General features: G+C 44.9%; 1 protein-coding gene across 1 annotated transcript in view; it reads right to left on the minus strand.

Annotated features, from left to right (window-relative positions):
* Positions 1-23,986, minus strand: part of UBE2QL1 (ubiquitin conjugating enzyme E2 QL1) — a 70,631-nt gene that overhangs the window by 26,366 nt on the left and 20,279 nt on the right. The window contains exon 2 of the mRNA XM_077810819.1: positions 12,438-14,495. Coding sequence (XP_077666945.1) covers positions 12,438-13,259 — 822 coding nt within the window. The 5' untranslated portion in view covers positions 13,260-14,495. The remainder of the gene's footprint in view (positions 1-12,437; positions 14,496-23,986) is intronic.

Below are 23,986 nucleotides of genomic sequence, written 5' to 3' on the forward strand. Positions count from 1 at the left end.
GGGTGGTTTTGGGTACATGTCGTCAGTTACCCCTCCCTCCCTGAAAACAATGGCAGACAATCGTTTCGCGCCTTTTTTCCATGTGGACGCCACGCTGCTTTCAGCAGACGGTGCAGTAGGACTGCTAACCTTCGTCGTCATCCACCGCTTCTGCTGCCACTCTGCTCTCCTGCTCTCCTGATGCTATGAATCCACCTCGCAGGTCCTCTATATGACCGTCGTCATCCACCGCTTCCACTGGCACTCTGTTCTCCTGCTCTTCTGGTGGTCTCGTGGGGCCGATTCCACTGCAACTCTGCTCGGCTGCTCTTGTCTCACCATACCATGGCAAGCGTGCAGCCCACTCAGCTGTTGTGTCCTGGCAGCAGACGGTGCAGTAGGTCTGCAAAACTGGTCATCCAACCACCGCTTCCCCTGCACCTCTGCTATCCTGCAGACACCATACACAGGCAAGCATGGAGCCCGCTCAGATCACCGCAGCAGTTGCAAGCATTGTAAACACCTTGCACATTATCATGCAGTACATGCAGAACCAGAACCTGCAAAAGCAGGCGAGGAGACGATGGCAGCGCAGTCATGAGAGTGATGAGGACATGGTCACAGACTTCTCTCAAAGCACGGGCCCCAGCAATTTGGCCATCCTGGTGCAATGGGGCAGGCTCATGCCATGGAACACCGATTCTGGGCCCGGAAAACAAGCACAGACTGGAAGGGGCCACATAATGTTGCAGGTCTGGGATGACTGCCAGTGCCTGTGAAACTTTCACATGAGTAAGGGCACTTTCATGGAACATTGTGACTTGCTTTCCCCTGCCCTGAAGTGCAAGAATACCAAGATGAGAGCAGCCCTCACAGTTCACAAGCGAGTGGTGATAGCCCTCTGGAAGCTTGCAACGCCAGACAGCTACTGGTCAGTCGGGAATCAATTTGGAGTGGGCAAATCTACTGTGGGGGCTGCTGTGATCCAAGTAGCCAACCCAATCACTGAGCTGCTGCTATCAAGGGTAGTGACTCTGGGAAATGTGCAGGTCATAGTGGATGGCTTTGCTGCAATGGGATTCCCTAACTGTGGTGGGGCTATAGACGGAACCCATATCCCTATCATGAGACCGGACCACCAAGGCAGCCAGTACGTAAACCACCAGAGGTACTTTTCAATGGTGCTGCAAGCACTGGTGGAGCACAAGGGACATTTCACCAACATCAACGTGGGATGGCCGGGAAAGATACATAATGCTCGCATCTTCAGGAACTCTGGTCTGTATGAACAGCTGCAGCAAGGGACTTACTTCCCAGACCAGAAAATAACTGTTGGGGATGTTGAAATGCCTATAGTTATCCTTGGGGACCCAGCCTACACCCTAATGCCATGGCTCATGAAGCCGTGCACAGGCACCCTGGACAGTAGTCAGGAGCTGTTCAACTATAGGCTGAGCAAATGCAGAATGGTGGTAGAATGTACATTTGGACGTTTAAAAGCTTACAAGCACAGTTTACTGACTCAGTTAGACCTCAGCGAAAGCAATATTCCCATCGTTATTACTGCTTGCTGTGTGCTCCACAATATCTGTGAGAGTAAGGTGGAGACATTTACGGTGGGGTGGGAAGTTGAGGCAAATTGCCTGGCTGCTGATTACATGCAGCCAGACACCAGGGCAGTTAGAAGAGCACAGCAGGGCACACTGTGCATCAGCGAAGCTTTGAATACCAGTTTCATGGCTGACCAGGCTACGGTGTGACAGTTCTGTTTGTTTCTCCTTGATGAAAACCCTCCCCCTTGGTTCACTCTACTTCCCTGTAAGCCAACCTCCCTCCTCTCCCCCCTTCGATCACTGCTTGCAGAGGCAATAAAGTCATTGTTGTTTCAAATTCGTGCATTCTTTATTAATTCGTCACACAAATAGGGGGATAACTGCCAAGGTAGCCTGGGAGGGGTGGGGGAGTAGGGAAGGACAAGGCCACACTGCACGTCAAAACTTATTGAATGCCAGCCTTCTGTTGCTTGGGCAGTCCTCTCGGTGGGGTGGTTGGGTGCCTGGAGGCCCCCACACCGCGTTCTTGGGCGTCTGGGTGAGGAGGCGATGGAACTTGGGGAGGAGGGCGATTGGTTACACAGGGGCGGCAGTGGCAGTCTGTGCCTTTCCTGCACCTCAACCGTACGCCTGAAGATATGTGTTTGATCCTCCAGTAGCCTCAGCATTGCATCTTGCCTCCTCTCATCATGCTGCCGCCACCTGTCCTCTCGTGCGTCCCTCCTGTCCTCGTGTTCATTTTGTGCTTTCCTGGACTCTGCCATTGTCTGCCTCCATGAATTCTGCTGGGCTCTTTCAGTTTGGGTGGACTACATGAGCTCAGAGAACATTTAATCACGAGTGTGTTTTTTTCACCTTCTTATCTGCGCTAGCCTCTGGGATGGAGATGCTAGTGGCAGCATTGAAACATTTGCAGCTGCGGGAGGAAAAAATGGGAAAGTAAAATTGAAAAAGACACATTGGCCATTTAAAAGGAGGGGCTGATGTTTTCGGGTTAATGTGCAGCACAAACCCACCTAACACCCCCCCCCACCCAATTCTCTGCAATGATCGCTTCATCCCTCCCCCCACCGCGTGGCTAACAGCGGGGATGATTTCTTTTCAGCCACAGGCAAACAGCCCAGCAGGAACGGCCACCTCTGAATGTCCCCTGAATAAAATTCCCCTATTTCAACCAGGTGACCATGAATGATATCACACTCCTGAGGATAACACAGAGAGATAAAGAACAGATGTTGCTTGAATGCCAGCAAACACCAAGACCACACTCTGCCATGCTTTCTTATGCAATGATTCCAGACTACGTGTTATTGGCCTGCCATGGTAAAGTGTCCTACCATGGAGGATGGAATAAGGCTGCCCTCCCCAGAAATCTTTTGCAAAGACTTTGGGAGTACCTCCAGGAGAGCTTCATGGAGATGTCCCTGGAGAATTTCCGCTCCATCCCCAGACACGTTAACAGACTTTTCCAGTAGTTGTACTGGCCGCGAATGCATCCCAAGTCTTCAGGGCAAATTAATCATAAAATACGCTTGCGTTTAAGCCATGTATTATACTAACAAAGGTACACTCACCAGAGGTGCCTTCAAGGTCCGGGAGCCCGGGTTGGGAGGGTACTGTCTCCAGGGTGATAAACAGTTCCTGGCTGTCGGGGAGAACCGTTTCTCTGCTTGCCTGGTGTGTGCTGTCTTCAACCTCCCCCTCATCATCATCTTCCTTGTCCCCAAAATCCTCATCCCTGTTGCATGAGACTCCCTTGAAGGAGTCCATGTACAGGTGTGGGGTAGTTGTAGGGGCAACCCTTCGAATTGCATGCAGCTCATCATAGAAGCGGCATGTCTGGGGCTCTGACCCCGAGCGGGTGTTTGCCTCTGTGGTTTTTTGGTAGGCTTGCCTGGGCTCCTTAAGTTTCACATGGCACTGCTGCAGGTCCCTGTGATAGCTTCTGTCCTTCATGCCCTTGGAGATTTTTTCAAATATTTTGGCATTTCGTCTTTTGGAACAGAGTTCTGATAGCACGGATTCGTCTCCCCATACAGTGATCAGATCCAGTACCTCCCACTTGGTCCATGCTGGAGCTCTTTTGTGATTCTGAGACTCCATGGTCACCTCTGCTGATGAGATCTGCACAGTCACCTGTGCTGATCAGCTTGCCATGCTGGCCAAACAGGAAATGAAATTCAAAAGTTCGCAGGACTTTTCCTGTCTACCTGGCCAGTGTATCCGAGTTGAGAGTGCTGTCCAGAGCGGTCACAATGGAACACTGTGGGATAGCTCCCGGAGACCAGTACCGTCAAATTGCATCCACACTAACCCAAATTTGACCCGGCGATGTTGATTTCAGCGCTAATCCCCTCGTCGGGGAGGAGTATAGAAATCGATTTTAAGAGCCCTTTAAGTTGACAAAAATGGCTTTGTTGTGTGGACATGTGCAGGGTTAAATAGATCTAACGCTGCTAAGTTCTACCTAAACTCATAGTGTAGACCAGGGCTGAGAAGAGTAAGACTGGAGAGTGTCTCCCATCGACGCAGCGCAGTAAAAACACTGCAGTAAGTCGACCTAAGCGACATCAATTCCAGCTATGTTATTTACATAGCTGGAGTAGCGTAACTTAGGTCGACTTACCCTAGTAGTGAAGACAAGTCCTCAGTAATATTCCTTATTTTTTTTGCTTAAAGTTCAAATACTTTCAAGTGATATGCCTGCTACTTAATGATTATTACCTTTGTCATTTCTTATCATCTTGCATACTACTAAATGTGGCTCTCAGTCATGGTTCTAAAGCAAAAGTTGTCCTCACCACCCATGCCTGAAGTCATTCACCCGTGGTAAGCCCAGGAGGCATAGCCAATTAATAGAAAGCAATCACATACTAAATATAACATATAAAGCTCTGTGTGGTTTGGGTTCTGGTTATCGTAGGCCTTGTCTACACTACAAAATTAAGTCCACCTACATTAGGTCGACGTACATCCTCCACAGTAATTACTGTGGCGGTTCATGTCTACACTATGCCTCCTGTGAAGTGGTGCGCATCCTCACCATCATGGGATACCAACAGCCCAAGCTGTGAGCCCCACGCAGGACTGATAGCCAGCAAGCAATGTAAGTAACGCAGTGTCTACAGAGATACTGCGTCACCCTAACTACGTCAACCTGTGTAGTGGGCGACTTACACTGGTGGGAGCAACATTGTACTGTAGACACTTACAGAGTTAGCTCAATGTAAACTGCCTTACGTTGACCTAATTCTGTAGTGTAGACCAAGCCTCTGACTACCGAGCTTCCTAGTGATAACTGCAGCAGTGGAAATTAGCTGATGGGTCCATGCTAACAATCCTTAGATTGAATGTCTGGAGGTTAGTGAAGGCTCATGGATCTGGAATTCATTTCCACTGTTCATATCTGAAAGAGGTGCAGTCTATCAAAAAGGCCATCTGTTTGCTCAGGCTTTTGCTTCAGAGGGTAAAGGTGGGAGATATTTAGATTATGTTTAACAGCTGGATTCTGTGACTGAATCTCATTTTAATAAAATGATATTAACTAATGTTGTTGTGTTTTTAAGTTTCATACATGCAGAGTCAACTGTGATGGGTGCACTTTTAAAAATGGAAAAATAGATTAGTAACAAATTAATTTATATAGTAAACAGTATATTTATATAGGATACACTCTAGTATACAATCCATAGACAGTTGAAACAAATTATTTTTGAAGATGCCTGAATGTACACTTTACATTATAACCTGAATTACAAAATGTTATATATTAAAAAAAACAACAACCTGGATTGATCAGCTTAAATCAAGCACTAGATACTTAAACATGTGAGAACACTCCCAGCTAGTTTTTTCCTATTTTTCGGACATTAGGTCCAGTCTGCATTCTCATACTTGTCCTACTTGATACAAAAACAAACATATATACTTTACAATAGGGAAGCTTTACAAATGGCACAAGCTGCAGGGTTACCATTTAGCTGGTAATTATCTTAAACTATTTTGTCCCCTCACCCAGATAGAGAACACATGAAACAAGTGACTAAAGGCAGGACAACCCACCAGTATTACTAATCCAATCCAGGGTCCTGAAGCAATTAAGTAATGCTTTCCTGCTACTTCAGCCATTTTTAAATAAAATGGTGATTTGTGATTTCTTATTTTCACATTGACATCCCTACTTCTTTCATCATTTTACTAAAACAGATTCAAGCATTATATTGTGAAGCAGCATGGCTTCATTTGACTTCTCAAACAGAACTTTTTTTTAACATGCAGCAAATAGGAAAAAATTCTCTTGAAACTGTATTAGTTCACTAAAGAAAACAAGTTATGCTTTTTTTCTGGAGGTGTTCTGGTTTAGTTGAACGTGCTAAGGACCAAGGTGCTAAGGACTTAAAAATTTCTTGCTGAGCCTTAGGGATGTTCATTATTTTATCTGATTATCATTTACAGAAGGCCAATGGCATTTTGGGATGTATATGTAGGGGCATTGCCAGCAGATCGAGGGACGTGATCGTTCCCCTCTATTCGACATTGGTGAGGCCTCATCTGGAGTACTGTGTCCAGTTTTGGGCCCCACGCTACAAGAAGGATGTCGAAAAATTGGAAAGAGTCCAGCAGAGGGCAACAAAAATGATTAGGGGACTGAAACACATGACTTATGAGGAGAGGCTGAGGGAACTGGGGTTATTTAGTCTGTGGAAGAGAAGAGTGAGGGGGGGACCTGATAGCTGCTTTCAACTACCTGAAACGGGGTTCCAAAGAGGATGGATCTCGACTGTTCTGAGGTAGCTGATGACAGAACAAGGAGTAATGGTCTCAAGTTGCAGTGGGGGAGGTTTAGGTTGTATATTAGGAAAAACTTTTTCACTAGGAGGGTGGTGAAACACTGGAATGCGTTACCTAGGGAGGTGGTGGAATCTCCTTCCTTAGATATTTTTAAGGTCAGGCTTGACAAAGCCCTGGCTGGGTTGATTTAGTTGGGGATTAGTCCTGCTTTGAGCAGGGGGTTGGACTAGATGACCTCCTGAGGTCCCTTCCAACCCTGATATTCTGTGTTTCTATGATTCTATGATACAGTGTTTACACAGTTTGCAAAACTGCAAATAAAATGGTTCAATTACTTTTACAGCAATAGTAACTGCTTTGGGATAAATTTTGAAGAATGCTTGTTTGCAAGTAACAAGATAGCATCAGTGTTTGAAGGGATATGCACTGATTTCAATCATGCATCTTATTATTAAATAAATGTGAGCTACAACAGACACTCTGCTTTTTTATTACAGTTATATGACTGGCACTACTCCCATCTCCTTTATTCAGTGAATAATAGCATTTAATATTGTCAGGGCAGTACTTACTATTCTAGAATGATTTACAAATTTCTAAAGACTTAAGAAAAATAAAAGGACTTCACTTCATCTGCTACAAGTTACATGTGCAGTTCCCTCAGGCTAGCCACATAGATGTAAAAGGTTCTGCTGGGTCAAGAGTGCTCCAAGACAACAAAAGATATTCACTCCAGGACCTGATGCAGTGTCAGATGATGATATTCAAATGTATTCTTCTAAAGTTATCTTAACTCTTTGAGTGAAATCCCAACCCCACTAAAGTCAATGGGATTTTTGTCATTTATTTCAGTGGGCCAGGATTCAAACTCTGGTGCAGGCAGTTAGGCCTGGTCTACACTAGCAAATCAGGTTGATCCACAGCCCGCGCGATGCAGTTAAACTGACCTAACCTCCCAGGGTAGACAACAACACTAGGCTGATGGGAGAATTCTCCTGTCGATGTAGCTACTGCCTATCAGACAGGTGGCTTACCTATGCGAACGGGAAAACCCCTTCTGTCAACATAGGTAACATCTTCAGTGAAGCACTGCAGTGGTTCCACTGCAACGTTTTAACTGTAGACAAGTCCTTAGGCTTTGCTCACCAAACTGTCAGCAATGAGTACAGCAGGAATCAATTACACAACAATAATAACAAATAAATAATAATAATAACCCTTCTTAAAGTACAGTTCTTGGCCCAATAATCTTTTTAAAAGAGAGATCCAGAGTTAAGGCAGAAAATATGGGCACAGTTCTTCGAGGTATTGAGAACCTCCTGCAAGGTGCTAAGCACCCTCAGCTCCCAATGGAACTGGACTCATGCCAGTAACTCACACCACTGTGCTTAAAGAAGGACTCAATTCCACTCCTTCTGAGGTTAATGGAAGTTTTGCCATTGACATCAATGGGAAAAAGACTGGATCCTATTACTTTTACATATCAAATATACTATTATAACTCAATGTAAAAAGCTGGAAGTCCATAAATCTGATTTTCTTTCATTGTGGAATTTACAGTTTTAATCAGGCTATTAATATTAATTTGCAACAAATGTTTTGTATAAACATCCCTGTCTTTTTATGCTTTTCTAATATATAAAGGAAAGACCAACTTGCAAATGTATGAAATATTCTGATCAATTTTAGCTCAATGACATGATTCATTTTAATAACTCTTCTCTTGTGTCAATATTAGTTTGCATACTAAAAAGTCAACATTATATAATCTAAATACTCTATAGTACATGTGCAATAATCTAATGGAACTTAGAGCATGTGTTAAATATGCAAACTAAAAAGGCTTTCAAAGACAGCTTTATAAATATCAGTATCATGACCTTTTTTATTTGGTAAAGGTAGTAATCTTGTTGACTAAGTAAGTTATTTTTACGTGTGTGTTCTTTGAGATACGGACGATACTTCCTATAGAAAGCTTGTCTATTTCTTTTTCCTAACTAGTCAAGTAAAATAATTACTTGTCTTGTTTTATTTCATTTACTTAGTTAGTTTTGTGGCCAGAAAAATCTTTTATTTTTTTCCAAAATAAAAACAAAAAACAAAATAAATCCCAAAGCAGTGTTAGAGCTGAAGGCTCCAGTCCTTCAAAGGGACTACTCAGGTGCTTACATTTAGGCAGGACTAGAGTCTTCGAAAGCAAGGGCTTGATCCTGTGCCCACTAAAGTTAACAGTAAAATTCTCACTGGCTTCCATGGTGCAGGATCAGGGCCTATACACACACAAACTTTTTGTTTTTGACACTCCTAAAATATATAAATAGCTGGAACAACTTACACAAAGATAATAAAAATAAACGAATGTATGTTTCCCAGTGAGATGTTGTATGGCAAACTCTAAACCATGGCAAATTTTTAGAGCAAGTTATAAACAAGCATGATAGGTCTGGCTTAATGGTTAGAGTTCACTTGCTTAGTTTTTGTTTTTGACAAAACCCTAATACGAGAAATATACTGAAAAGCATTTTTATGCTCAGCACAAAACTTAAGCATTCCCTCTACAGTGTTGGAAACTAACACAGAACAGCATTATTGTGCATAAATATCAAAAAGTGGGCTTGACTAGAAACAAAAAATGAAACTAACCAGCCTAGTTATATTGTTCAAACTGGTAAAAGTGAAAAAAGTAGGCAAACATCTCAAATGGTGAAAAGCATATTAAAAACTCAATCCTGCATTCACACACTTGAATAATTTTGCTCACATAAGGTGTCTTATTAAAGATACATACTTGCCTAATTGCTTACAGGACTGGGGCATATATATTTAGAAACCTTTCATGTGAAATACTCTACATTCTTAATAGTTAGAATATTTAACATATGTTATTATATGCATCCGATGAAGTGAGCTGTAGCTCACGAAAGCTTATGCTCAAATAAATTGGTTAGTCTCTAAGGTGCCACAAGTACTCCTTTTCTTTTTGCGAATACAGACTAACACGGCTGTTACTCTGAAACCTGTTATTATCTTAAGTCTTCTTTTAACAATGGAAGTGCTACTGTAGAGTGCTACTGTAAGAGTAACTGTTCTCTGAGCCAGATCCACCTTCCATTAAAGTCAAAGACTCCCACTCAATTCCATGGGAACAGAATTAAGCTCATATTGGGCCAGACCCTACAAGAGCTCCATGCATCACATTCCCTTGAAGATAACACCCAATATAAGGGTTAATGCACAGGCTAATGGTGACTACCAAGCTGGAATTCAAATGAGGAATTCTGATGCTGCATTATTCTGGCATATTTTATGATAGCTTCATAATCCTTCAATGGAACTGTAGGCTAGTAATTATCATTTACTCTTGCACTGTCATTTCTAGTCTACAGAAGGGGCTTACTCTTTCAAACCCTTATTTAAATAATAATGATATTTAGCATTTTCATAATGTTTTATACGCTACACCATTGTACAGGCATTAGTTAATTAATCTGACATGAGTCATCCTTATTTGTGCAGGTAGTTTCACTGAAGTCAATGTGACTACTTGCAGCATGATAAGAATTAACCATGTATATTTTTGCAGGATCAATGGTTATATATTTTCAACATTTTATATTCTTATGACTTTATGATATTAAACTAATAGTCAAGAGAAGATCATGTTTAAAATATAAAAATGGAATTTGGATTCTAAAGTGTCTGTACTTTCAGCTGTTGCACTTATGCAATGGAATCAAGATTATATAACATGAGTCTGATTACAAAAAATATGGCTCTCATTACACAGTGCATGGTTTCTATTACAGGATAGTAATCTATCACAGATTATCAGGCTATAATTGACAAGTATATATTATATTACTGTTAATATATATTTTAACTTGCATTGCACAGTACACGGCTTTCAAATTTCCCTTTTATGGCTACTTGCCTATTAAATTATTGGCAATAATTTTAATTGACCATTTTTACTTTATCTCACAAATACACACCAATTTACATACAGGACTTTTTCATATTAAATACCTAAGATCAAACTGCTGGCAAACCTATAATAAATTTTGGCTTGAACAGGTTTATTTCAACAAAAAAGAAAAACTTTGCTTTGAAGAAACCATCCTTCCTTTGCAATCAGAAAACAGAATTTTATTTCAGAAATCCTTTTGGTGATTAAAAGAAGATTGTGAAATTTTACAGTGTGTTCAAGACTAATGTTTAATTCATTAGTAATCTAAGTATTTTATTTAAAATGTTTCATATTGAGCCATGTTATGAATAAACAAAATATTTTAAAACAAAATTATGCCATTAAACCTGTTTTGACCCTTTTCAGTTTAGGGGTAGAAACAAACCACAGAAAAATATTACAATAGTTTAAGAACTGGTTTGATAGATTTTAACATAATACTTCTCAATCCTTATTCAAATACAATGAGAAACACGATCACTGTAAAAAGAATGAAAAACAAATAATGGGACATAACAAAACAGATCCTACTGAGGTTTAATATACCACGGATCTATTATAAATTAAGTAAGCCTCTTTTTTATGGGTAGATGTTTCTTTGAATTCCAAGGTGACCTATGGAAATTGACATCTTCAGGTGAAACAAGGCATACAGTACGAACTAATTGAATAAATGAGTAGCAGACCTAGAAGCCAAACTGAAGGAGGAGGTGAGGACTGTGGAAATGTCTTTCCCAAAAGGGTCAGGCAAGGTTCAAGTAAAGTAATCTAAATAAACACCTCCTTTATGGGCCAGTCTGTGAAGCTACTGATGAGCAGTTACTCACACAAGCAGTCCCATTAATGAATGTGAGTAAATCTGTAACAATAAAGTAATTATTTATTAAACAAAAGATCCACCCAAAAGATTCCAGTGAATTTATTTACCTTTGTCCGAAGGAAAAAACACCATTTTCCATTGTCTACTATTACTAGAGGACATGGACCTGTGTGTGTGGGCTAAGTGGAAAGACAACATTTCAAGGACACACTAAATGATCAGAAAACCACCTTACATAGACACAGGCAACTTGCCCATTGTAATGAACATAAAGAAGGACTGGCTACAGATCTCACAAAAAATATTTATTCATCAAAATCTCACTTCCAATGGTGTTCTAAGGGAGAAAGAGAAAAAGGAACACAACAGTAATATTTCTTCTTGGCTAAGAGCAAATGGAGTATCATTTGATATCTAATACATCCTCTGTTGAGGACCTACATATTTTGTTCTGGCTGGAGGATCCAAAAGATCTTTTCCAGGGCTAGCCATTATGAACCTAATGTATAGTGAACAATTATTTGATTAGTTTTTTAGACAACAAATTTAAAGCTGCACAACAGTGTTGATAGCTCAGCACTGGGCAAGAATTGTAGCTTGAGTGTAACTATTGTCAAAGAGGCAAACCTATGTTTAGAGCTATCAAAAACCAGGTGCTGAGGGAGTCCCAATAATTGCCCACTATCCCATCCAGTAATTTATCTGTGCAGTGCTTTGGAGGCCAGGAAGAAGCCAGACAAAAAGTCTGGAAGCAGCAGTTCGAGGCAGTGTATCTTAATACAGTGATACTTGTGTAAAGTAGGAGGCCAGCAAGTCTAGGCTGACTAGTGGAGGGAGGCTTTAGTTCAAGATAGAACAAATGACACCTGAAATCTGGAGGATAATTTGCTCAACACAAAGGGATTGTCTGCTGGGGATGGCTCTTCCAGCATCTTTCACTACCCAGCTAGCAAATTATAATGTCAGCTACAGGACAAAGTATATAAAAGGGGAGATAAAACCATTCCTTTCAGACCTCTCCACACCCTTTCCCCCGTTGTTACCGTTGCATATAACTGAAACCAGAGGCTCTCCAAGCACCTGACCCACATGACTGACCCTATCACCCCTGTGCAGCAGGGAAGTGTAATTATCCCCATTTCACTGAGGAACAGGGAGAACAGGTGACCCATCACCTTGGTATCTTGACCTGGCCAAGGTCATACAGGGAGCCATTGGCCCAGGAGGTCAGGGCCAGAGAGCAGGCTGTGCGGGAATTGGGGCTTAAACCCCTGCAAGTAAGGAAACAGCTGACACGGCACTGAACCCCGGGTCCCCAGCCCCTTACCTGACCCTTCACCAGGCTGGCTGCGAACTGCCTCATGACCGCCTCCACGGTGTAGGCGCTGGACCAGCCGCGAGGGGTGAGCAGCTCCATGCAGATGGCCCCGCCGTCCAGCACGTAGCCGTTCTCCAGGCGGGGGCTGAGCACCCTCATGAAGGGCGGCGAGAAGGGGAAGTTGTCGGGGAAGGTGAGGTTGAGCAGGATGAACTCGGTGTTGGTCTCCTTCATGTCCTGCCACAGCACCGAGTCCTTGTCCACCTGGTGCAGCTTCACGTTCCAGTCGAACAGGCTCTCGTCCACCAGCTCCACAGAGATGAAGCGGTCGCTCAGCCGGGCGATGTCCTGCAGCTCCTTCATCAGCCGCCGGCTCCGCACCTGCGTGCAGTGCTGCTGCCTGCCCGAGGGCGCCACGGGGGCAGAGCCCGACGGGGGCGGCACCAGCGGGGCAGAGCCGGCCCGGCCGCTGCTGCTCCCCCCAGGCAGCAGCTGCGGCCTGGGCTCCTTACCCGAGCCCGGCTCCTTGGCGCTGTGGTGCGGGGGCTTCTCCTTGTGGCCCCCCGAGCCGGGCTGCTGCGGCGGCTGCTTGGAGAGCTCCAGCACTTTCTTGGCCTTGTTGCCCGCTGGGCTGCCCTCCTTGCTGGGGCTGCTGCTGCTGCTGCAGCCGGCGCTGCCCTGCTGCTTGTTGCTGCTGTTCTTCTGGCTGCCCTTGGCTCGGAGCGAGGAGCCCTGCTGGCTGCTGCGGTGGTGGTGATGATGGTGCTTGGGATCCTCCGTGTCCCTGTTGTGCAGTCGGATGAGCCCGATTTTCCGGAGCAGAGTGGCCATGTTGTGTTTGGCGGTTTCTGTTGGAGCCGCTGCTTGGCGAGCCCCGGCGTGGCCCCTCTGCAGAGAGCAGGGCGCTCCTCGGCTTGAGTGAGGGCGACGGAGACGACTGAGCCCGGAGCAGGGAGGGCGGGAGAGACAGAAAGACGATGGGGAGAGGCGATGCTGCTTCTGCTCAGACGCCTCCTTTCACCGGGGCTGCTGCTGGCAGCATTGCAGCACTGTATCCGCTCCCGGAGTCACCAGAGCTCCACTGCTATGGCCATAACCCCCCTCGAAAGGGGGGAAACCCTCTCCACGCACCGCCCCCCCACGCCCCCCGAGAGGTGCTTCTCCTGCAGATGGCCGGCTGCTTCCCGACTAACCTGCAGTTAATATCGAGCCAAGCCACGCCACGAGCTCTGCCCGCGGGATTTACCCTTCGCTGCCTCTTCCCCGCCGCCCCCCTTCGCTTCCCTCGCTAGCCTTGGACCTGCTCAGGTACCAGATTTCCCTCCTCCTCCAGCTGGTGAGCTAATGTCGCTCTCGATTCTGTCGGCTGCAGGTTTCTTCCTGCGAACGGTGGGATCTGTTCGGCTCCTGAGTATCCCCCTCTGCCTCCCCGTTTCCCTCTCAGCAGCGGCAGCCGGACAGCTCCTGGCCCCGGCTCTTTGTTGTGGAATCCGCTACAGCCAGGCTCCGCGCGCTGCGTGTGCCGCAGCCGACGGGGCTAGTTTGGGCTGACGGAGTAATACAGCGAGAAGGCGGGTGAGGTGGGCAGGGGAATCTCCGATCGCAGCCCAAGGCGCCCTTCGCCCTTCCCTCCGTTTACCTTCTCCTGGCACAGGGGGAGAGAGCGCTTTGGGGGGAGCTGCTCCCGCACCACGGCCGCCCTGCCTTGTTTCTGCAGGTTCTCCGCTTCTGCGGAGCTGACATTGCAGAGGCCGCTCAGTCTGTTGCTGTGCGTGCGGAGGAGGAGGCGGGACCCTGGGGAGGGGCCAGGCTGTTACTCGCACGGGGGCAGGAGCCACTGGCTGGAGGAGAATTAAAATGTTTCTTTAATAATGGTGGGGAGTTGGGGATGGGCGCCCCTTCATCCCCTCAACATGAACAGATTTCTCAGCCCACCTGCTCCCCCCAAACGCCAAGGCTAATGTGGCCCCATGGGCTTGTGACTGTGCACAGAGAGAAGACAACCGACCGTATCAGAAACGTGATCGCTGGGTGCTGGATCCATACAGCTGCTTTCCCCTTCAAAGACTGAAAAGGGAAGAGAGAAACACTTTCAGATGGGGAGGAAGAAAGGCAAAGGCTGAAGAATAATTATAGCTATTCACCAGTGAACACATAGTAATAGCCAGTGTGTGTGTCCCTGTTGGTATTATATTCTATAAAATCTATGTCAAGTCAGTACCTGATGAAGGAATAAATCTGTTACAGTATTAGATGTCCTCTGCCCTTTGGTGTGCCCTGGGGAGGCCTCCACCAGTGCCAGGTTTACAATGGTGCCATGGAGCCGGGCCCATGCTCAGAAGGGGACCTGGACTGCTCCGCTTGTACTGCGCCCCAAGACAACATAGGCCTGCCCCCCGAGGGGAAAGGGCATGCTGGCAGCACAGGGCTAGTCGGCCACTGTGCGTCTGGCAACTGCTGGTTTGTGAATAGTGTCCTCGCACTGGGCTGGGCGGAGGGGGCTGCCCCTGCCATGCTCCATTGCCCCTGGCTGGCCCTTCACTCCCCCCACCACGCTCCATTGCCTCCATGAATGGGCCCACAAAAGGTTAATCTGGCCCTGGCCTCCACTCTGGTTTGGAAGAACGGCCTGTATTGGGAAGGGATTTGTGAACTCCTTTAAGCCGTTTTGGAAACAATGTGAAGGAAACTTAGCAGGCTTCTTAAATTATATGTGCAAATTATAGTATGTTATCAGCTGCAACCATATTTTTTGATCTGAGTAACAGCTTCTTGACACAACTGTAAGAATTTTGGAGACACCCTTTACTTTTCATCCTTATTTTTTTCCCCTTGCTATTAATTTAACCGGTAACTTGTTTTGTCAGGTGATACTGCATGTGACAATATAGCATGTTATGACCAGTTGCAATAACCATTTTTTCACTTTATATAGTGTAAAATGCAAATTAATACAAACAGAAAAAACAAATTAATGACAATTTTATTTGGCATAATTTTAGAGAGCTTTTAGATATCAAGATCCTAAAAATAATTAATCAGTAGCATTATACAGGTTGAACCTCTCTAGTCCAGCATCCTGGGACCTGACCAGTGCTGAATCAGTGAATTTTCCGAACCACGGGAGGTCAATGCAGAGTGCCAGCGGGTCTCCATAGGTGCGGGAAATAGGGGTGGTGCAGGGGGTGATGCATCACCCCCAGGCTTTGCGCCCAGTGTGGCCCCCCCCCACCCGGGGACTCTGATGCCGGCCCCAGGTCTCAGCTGCCGGCCCCTCGCCCAGGGTCCCAGCTGCTGTCCCCAGGTCCTCCCCCTCCCTCTTGGAGTTTGGATGCCACAAATCAGCTGTTCGCAGCACTCTGGAGGCATTGGGAGGAAGGAGGAGGAGTTGGTAAGCGCGAGGCCGCCGGTATGCAAGCGGCGCTGGGGGAGGGGACTGAGGGGGGAGCTTGGCGCCAGCCCTGGAGCACCCACGGAGTTGTCACCTATGCCGGACCATGGATGTTAGCGGACCAGGGAGTACAGGATTAGAGGGATTCAATCTGTATTGATTTCTCAGCTATGGTATCATTAAAGGCCTTATCCTGCAGGTGAAGTCAGTGATCCAGTGAAGTCAGGTTTCAGAGTAACAGCCATGTTAGTCTGTATTCGCAAAAAGAAAAGGAGTACTTGTGGCACCTTAGAGACTAACCAATTTATTTGAGCATAAGCTTTCGTGAGCTACAGCTCACTTCGTTGGATGTCAGTGAGAGTTTTGCCTTCAGTGGAAATAGGATGGGGTCCAAAAGGAACACTGATCGCTTTAAAATCATTTAAAACAAAACAAAGTTCCTTACCTCTGTTATAAATGACACTTTGATTATTAAAACTCTAATCATTTTAAACATCTATGCTGTTTGTTTACTGGTTGCCTTTCTTGAAGCTTAGACAAAGATAGTCAGTTTCAGACCTTTTAGACATCTTTTTATATCATGCCGCTGATGTAAATAGCCTAGCTGACCTTATAGTAGTGGAGGATCATGCAAAGTGGAGCTCTGCTCTGTCTCTTTGTTCCCTAACACATTCCCTCCTTTCAGCTATGCTAGGGGAAGGGAGGTTTTTTGTGTGGGGATGGGACAGAAGGACAGAGCTGACACAGGAGGCAGAGATTTCACTTGCACAAGAGGAGTTCTCTGATGGCCATTTATGGCCAATATCAGTCCATTTTGTACACTTGAGCAACTCAAAGTAGACACAGTGGGTAGGAGAATCCGGCTGCTAGTATAGATAATTTTTTTTTTGGCATTTGCCAGCATTTTAACCACTGTGTCCGCTAACACTGTTCAAAACAAAGATGTAATTTACTTTTGATACTTAAAACATTGGCTGCAGCCTTTGTCCTGTATACATCAAGGCTCTCAAAGTTGCTGGTGTAGCTGACACTAGTGTTAGTGTCTGAGGAATTTTTGTCAAATTTGCCTAGTGTAAGCAAGCCTGAAAATAGCTGGGACCCAGCTCAATGAGGGGTTCAAATTTCATAACAAATACACTGAAATGAGTCCACAACTGGATAAAGAGTTTGTGGAGTACACAGAGCACTCTACTATCCTGTTAGTAATGGCAGGTGCCAAATGGCAACATACTATACACTGATTCTTGCCAATTGCCAACCACATCCCTGTTGGCCACCTTGACTGCTGCCAATCTCCACACCCTAGTTCACACTGAATGCAAACTCCATCCTCTTGAATTCCTGTACTTCCTCCACTCAGCCACAATAAAGGTCAATCACAATCCCTGTTATGGGCAAAGAGGTCTTTTCCAACTCCTCTAAGATCTTCTCATCACCCTCCTAAGAGATACTCTATCTTACCACCAATTATTGGGCTTGATGCAAGGTAAAATTCTATGGCCTGTGTTATAAAGGAGGTCAGACTAAGTGATCACACTGATCCCTTCTGGCCTTGGAATCCATGAGTCTGTGAATTCAGTGAGCTTTGGCTAAGCACCTGAGAATTTAGCCCAGGGAACTTCTCGCATAAGAACAGCCGTACTTGTCTGAGTAAAGGATGGGATCCTGGCTATGCTGCTATTGAAGTCAATGGCAACATTTCCATTGATTTCAATGGGAAGTGTGATCACACCCTGACACATGAATATACCACCCTGCCAAATTGCAGTCAGGGATTGCTTATTTCTAATTATTGCATGAACAAATTGGTAAACAACCAAACAGTATGAAAAATATACTTGTACTATATAACCCTCTGAATCTGGGCACTTGGTAATTTCTTGTCTCTTGAATAAATAACATCTATTTATTGTGTGGTACTGCAGTTCCCATGGTTCAGATAAAGTGAAGGAGAATGATTAAAATGATTCAGGTGTATGCTCCCATGCAGCAAGCGGAAGACAAAGAAATGGAACATTTCTACAAAAAGCTAGAGGAGGCAATGCAGAAAGGGTCCACCTATACAATCATTCAAGGGGACTGCAGTGCAATAATAGGTGGAAAGGAGAGTGAGAATGAAAAGTACATGGGAAAATTCAATAAAGGTGTAAGAAATGATCGTGGCATACATCTGATTGCATTCACAGAGGCAAACCATCTCCACATAATGAACAGAATATTTCAAAAAGAACAACTGCATTGGACATGGAAAAGCCCAGATGGAGTCACACTGAATCAGACTGATTATATATTGATGGATACAAGAAAAATCTTCAACGATGTAGCTACAATACGAGAATGAGTTATGTGCAAGGCTCAGACCATCCTATGTTGGGCTCAAAACTATGCGTTGACAATGCCTACAAAGATGAGTCAAGAGAAGCCAGAAACCGAAGCAAAAATGGCACTTCAACAAAGAAGCATTTGCATAGGAAGTGAGTGAAATGGACCTCGAGTATAATGTCAACAAGGACATTGATGAGGACTATGGAGAGTTTCTCTCTCAGATAATCTCACCAGCTAAGAAGCCAAAGACATTGAAAACACTGGGACGCAAGCAGAGGATCACTGAGGAAACTGAATCTGGTGGCGGGGAGGATGCGCATGAAATTAGAAGGAAAAATGAGTGAAGAATACAGAACACTGTGCAAAGAAATTTGCGTGAAGATCAAAGAAGACCCTGAAGACTTTAGAAAGAAAAAATTGAAAGAGGCGGTTGGAAAGAACAAGCATCTGAAGAAGGTAGAAAAAGATGTTAGGCTGAAACATGTTATCCCACAGAGCTGAAAGATTAAAAAGGTCAAAGGACATTGGAAAGGAGCAAGATGAAGGAAATATGTACAAAATTCTACAATGATCTCTACTCCTCGAATGTCAATGTCCAGCATACACTGCTGCAGCAGGCAACAGAAGAAGTTCCCGACATTATGTGGGAAGAAATTGAATACGCAGTTCATAACATAAAGAGAGGGAAGAGCCCGGGAGTGGATGATATTTGGCCAGAATACCTCGAAGCAGGAGAAGAGACTCTCTTCAAAGCTTTGGCACAATGGTTCACCATCTCCATCAATAACAAGCATATTCCAGATGCATGGAAGGAATCGAAAACAATACTATTGATGAAGAAAGGCGATTCAGAAGAATTGAGCAACTACCATCTGATCACACTCCTCTCACAAGTGTATAAGGACTTCACCCACGTCATACTCAATCAGGTTAAGAAGGATCTTGAATTCACAATAGCAGAGAACAAACTGGTTTCTGCTCAGGGTATTCAACAATTGATCACATTTACTCAGCTCGGCAGCTCATCGAAAAATGCAAGAAATCATAGAATATCAGGGTTGGAAGGGACCTCAGGAGGTCATCTAGTCTAACCCCCTGCTCAAAGCAGGACCAATCCCCATTTTTGCCCCAGATCCCTAAATGGCCCCCTCAAGGACTGAACTCACAACCCTGGGTTTAGCAGGCCAATGCTCAAACCACTGAGCTAACCCTCCCCACATTGTGTATTGCATTTGTCGACTGCAAAAAAGCATTTGACTCAGTGGAGACTAACGCTGTCTCAACACACTCAATGAAATCTGAATCGACCCAAGGTAAATTGACCTGCTGAAAGAAATTATCTGCAATTGTTTGACAGAGATAACATTATTCAATGTCCCCTGCATTATTGTTATACGTAGAGGATTCAGACAAGGTGACACAGGGCATGGCTACACTGGAAACTTGAAAGCGCTGTTGCAGGAGCGCTCCTGGGGCAGCGCTTTGAAGTATGAGTGTGGCTGCGTGCGGGCCCCGGGAGAGAGCTCTCCCAGCGCTCCTGGTAATCCACCTCCGCAAGGGAATTAAGCTCTGAGCACTGGGAGCACGGCTCTCAGAACTCGGAGCCTGTTTACACTAGCGCTTTAAAGCACTCTGACTTGCTGCGCTCAGGGGGGTGATTTTTCAAACCCCTGAGCCAGCAAGTTAGAGCGCTATAAAATATAAGTGTAGCCAAGCCCTCAATCTCACCAAAGCTATTTGCAGCAATACTGGAATCACTGTTTAAGAAATTGAACTGGGAAAAAGAAATCAGAACTGATGGTAACGCATCTTCTCTTTGCTGATGACTGGGTAATATTGGCAAAGGGCACAGCAGAACTGGAAAACAAATTGCAGCAACTGCAAACGCTTTTGCATGATATAGGGTTGGAAGTGAACATGTTGAAGTGGATGCAGAATGAGCATTGTGCAGCAGAAATCATCACTATAAATGGGAAAGTAATCGAGGAGGTCGACAAATATATTTATCTGGGACAGCAACTGAACAGACTCAACTCATTCGAAGGGTAATGCAGTAGGAGGAGAAAGGTGCGGTATACAAGTTTCAACAAAATAAAGATGTCTCAAATGGATGATGAACTCCCGTGAAGAAAAGGAGAGAACTGTTTAATTCCACTGTTCTGCCAGCAATGATATACAGAGTGGAAAGCTGGTCAACAACAAAAGTGGAGGAAGAAAAATTCACTGTCACCCAGAGAGCAATGGAAAGGCAAATGTGTAAGATATCACTCCACGATCACATACCTAATGAGATCAGAAGGCATACAGAAGTGACCAATGTAATGCAGGTGATGTACAACGCAAAGCGGAGATGGGTGGGTCATGTAGACCAAAGGAAGACAATAAGTGGACAACCTGCATCAGTGACTGGAGCCCCACAGACCACAAGCAACTGTTGGGCAGACCAAAAATGTGCTGGGCCGATCCCATGACAAAATTCTTTGGCCAGAAATGGAAAGAATGTGCTCGCAACAAAATGGAATGATGTGGTGTCAACTTGCATTCGTGGAGAGACGGACGAGGACAAGCTAGACAAAGGTGACTGCTTTATCTTTTATGCAATATGCATTAAATTTTTTATGATAAGTTTACTGACAGAACAAAATGTTCCTTGTAACTCGGTTATCTGGGTGGCACCCCCTTGTGGCCTGCGAGGCCCTGACTACCCCACTGTGTGTCCCTGATAGTTGGGTGTTGCCCCTTGCAGATCCAGTATGGTGGCGCCTTAGTCCTCAAACCAAGGCACACTAGTAGATCTATTCCTTCTGGGGTGTTAGAGTCCAAACAAAGGAAAACAATAAATCAGGGGCATCCGAGGATGTGTTGGATGGACTGAGCTATTCCGCTTCAGGCTTTTCTCTGTGTGCTAGTCCTTTAGAATCATAGAATATCAGGGTTGGAAGGGACCTCAGGAGGTCATCTAGTCCAACCCTCTGCTCAAAGCAGGACCAATCCCCAACTAAATCATCCCAGCCAGGGCTTTGTGAAGCCTGGCCTCAAAAACCGCTAAGGAAGGAGATTCCACCACCTCCCTTGGTAACCCATTCCAGTGCTTCACCACCCTCCTAGTGAAAAAGTTTTTCCTAATATCCAACCTAAACCTCCCCCACTGCTGTTATACCAATAAAATAAAAACCAGCAGGATCTTATTAAAGAGGAAAAGGCAAAATACCACATTTATTGTGAATACAGAAAGAATCCTAGTAAGCAGTTAGTTATAGCTATAACATTCCATTCAATCTCATATTTATTCACACATTCATTCATACACACACACACACACACACAGGTTCTGCAAGGTTGTTATCATAGTTACCAGCCTTAGAGTTGCTCATGCCAAGCCACTGGCCAGGTGGCCTGGACATGAGGAGGGAGCAGGGCCTTGTCAGACGCTCATCTGATGCTCCTGGAAGTTGGTTTGCAGAATCAGACCCCAAAGTTCTCACTTTCTAGAGTCCATTTTTATAGGAATTTCTTCCTATGCCAGTCTATGGGAATTGTTTCATCATGCTGTTACTGAATCAATCAGCAGATAGCACATTCCTGACGGCTCCGTGCTGCTATATGTTATCTTGTTCTTTGGTTCTCCCATTCTTGAGGTTGTTGGGTGGATTCCAGTCTGCCCTCCGGGGTTCGTCTGATTATTTCTACTTGACGCCTTCTTCAGATGATGGACACTGGATTCTTAGGCTGGCACCTCCCTGATCATTCAGTTATTATCCAAACCAAGCATCCATCCACATACATCCTCTATCTCTATTTTAATCATAATTGTTAATACAACAAAAGGGCGGGGAGTCTCTGGGTGCTGTTTCTGTTGTTACAGAGTATTGCTTTGAGTCTTTCTGTGTGAATTGCTTTGAGAACAGACTCTGTCTTAGAATGTACTAACGCAATTAGCAGCTTGCAAGTTTCACACATAGAGGGAGAGAAACAGTACCAAAACCCGAGAGACCTCTTAATTAGTAATACCCTGGAATTTAAACTATGGGGAATCAAACTCATTTGTGATTTTAATACAGAACTTCTTTAATATGATCCAACACTGCAACTTGAGACCATTACTCCTTGTTCTGTCATCTGCTACCACTGAGAACAGTCTAGATCCATCCACTTTGGAACCCCCTTTCAGGTAGTTGAAAGCAGCTATCAAATCCCCCCTCATTCTTCTCTTCCGCAGACTAAACAATCCCAGTTCCCTCAGCCTCTCCTCATAAATCATGTGTTCCAGTCCCCTAATCATATTTGTTGCCCTCCGCTGGACTCTTTCCAATTTTTCCACATCCTTCTTGTAGTGTGGGGCCCAAAACTGGACACAGTACTCCAGATGAGGCCTCACCAATGTCAAATGGAGGGGAACGATCACATCCCTTGATCTGCTGGCAATGCCCCTATTTATACAGCCCCAAATGCCATTAGCCTTCTTGGCAACAAGGGCACACTGTTGACTCATATCCAGCTTCTCGTCCACTGTAACCCCTAGGGCCTTTTCTGCAGAACTGCTGCCTAGCCATTCGGTCCCTAGTCTGTAGCTGTGCATGGGATTCTTCCGTCCTAAGTGCAGGACTCTGCACTTGTCCTTGTTGAACCTCATCAGATTTCTTTTGGCCCAATCCTCTAATTTGTCTATGTCCCTCTGTATCCTACCCCTACCTTCGAGCATATCTACCACTCCTCCCAGTTTAGTGTCATCTGCAAACTTGCTGAGGGTGCAATCCACACCATCCTCCAGATCATTTATGAAGATATTGAACAAAACCGGCTCCAGGACCAACCCTTGGGACACTCCACTTGATACTGGCTGCCAACTAGACATGGAGCCGTTGATCACTACCAATTAAGCCCGACGATCTAGCCAGCTTTCTGTCCACCTTATAGTCCATTCATCCAGCCCATACTTCTTTAACTTGCTGGCAAGAATACTGTGGGAGACTATATCAAAAGCTTTGCTAAAGTCAAGGACTTTCCCTCATCCACAGAGCCAGTTATCTCATCATAGAAAGCAATTAGGTTAGTCAGGCATGACTCGCTATTGGTAAATCCATGCTGACTGTTCCTGATCACTTTCCTCTCCTTGAAGTGCTTCAAAATTAATTCCTTGAGGACCTGCTCATGATTTTTCCAGGGACTGAAGTGAGGCTGACTGGCCTTTAGTTCCCTGGATCCTCCTTCTTCCCTTTTTTAAAGATGGGCACTACATTAACCTTTTTCCAGTCATCCGGGACCTCCCCCAATCGCTGTAAGTTTTCACAGATAATGGCGAATGGCTCTGCAGTCACATCTGCCAACTCCTTTAGCACCCTCGGATGCAGTGCATCTGGCCCCATGGACTTGTGCTTTTCCAGCTTTTCTAAATAGTCCTGAACCACTTCCTTCTCCACAGAGGGCTGGTCACCTCCTCCCCATAAGGTACTGCCCATTGCAGTAGTCTGGGAGCTGACCTTGTTCGTGAAGACAGAGGCAAAAAAAGCATTGAATACATTAGCTTTTTCCACATCTCTGTCACTAGGTTGCCTCCCTCATTCAGTAAGGGGCCCACAATTTCCTTGACCTTCTTCCTGTTGTTACATATCTGAAGAAACCCTTCTTGTTACTCTTAACATCCCTTGCTAGCTGCAACTCCAAGTGGGATTTGGCCTTCCTGATTTCGCTCCTGCATGCCTGAGCAATATTTTTATGCTCCTCCCTGGTCATTCGTCCAATCTTCCACTTCTTGTAACCTTCTTTTTTGTGTTTAAGATCAGCAAGGATTTCACTGTTAAGCCAAGCTCGTCGCCTGCCATATTTACTATTCTTTCTATAC

Source organism: Eretmochelys imbricata, chromosome 2, assembly GCF_965152235.1.
Source record: "Eretmochelys imbricata isolate rEreImb1 chromosome 2, rEreImb1.hap1, whole genome shotgun sequence".
Classification (NCBI taxonomy): Eukaryota; Metazoa; Chordata; order Testudines; family Cheloniidae; genus Eretmochelys; species Eretmochelys imbricata.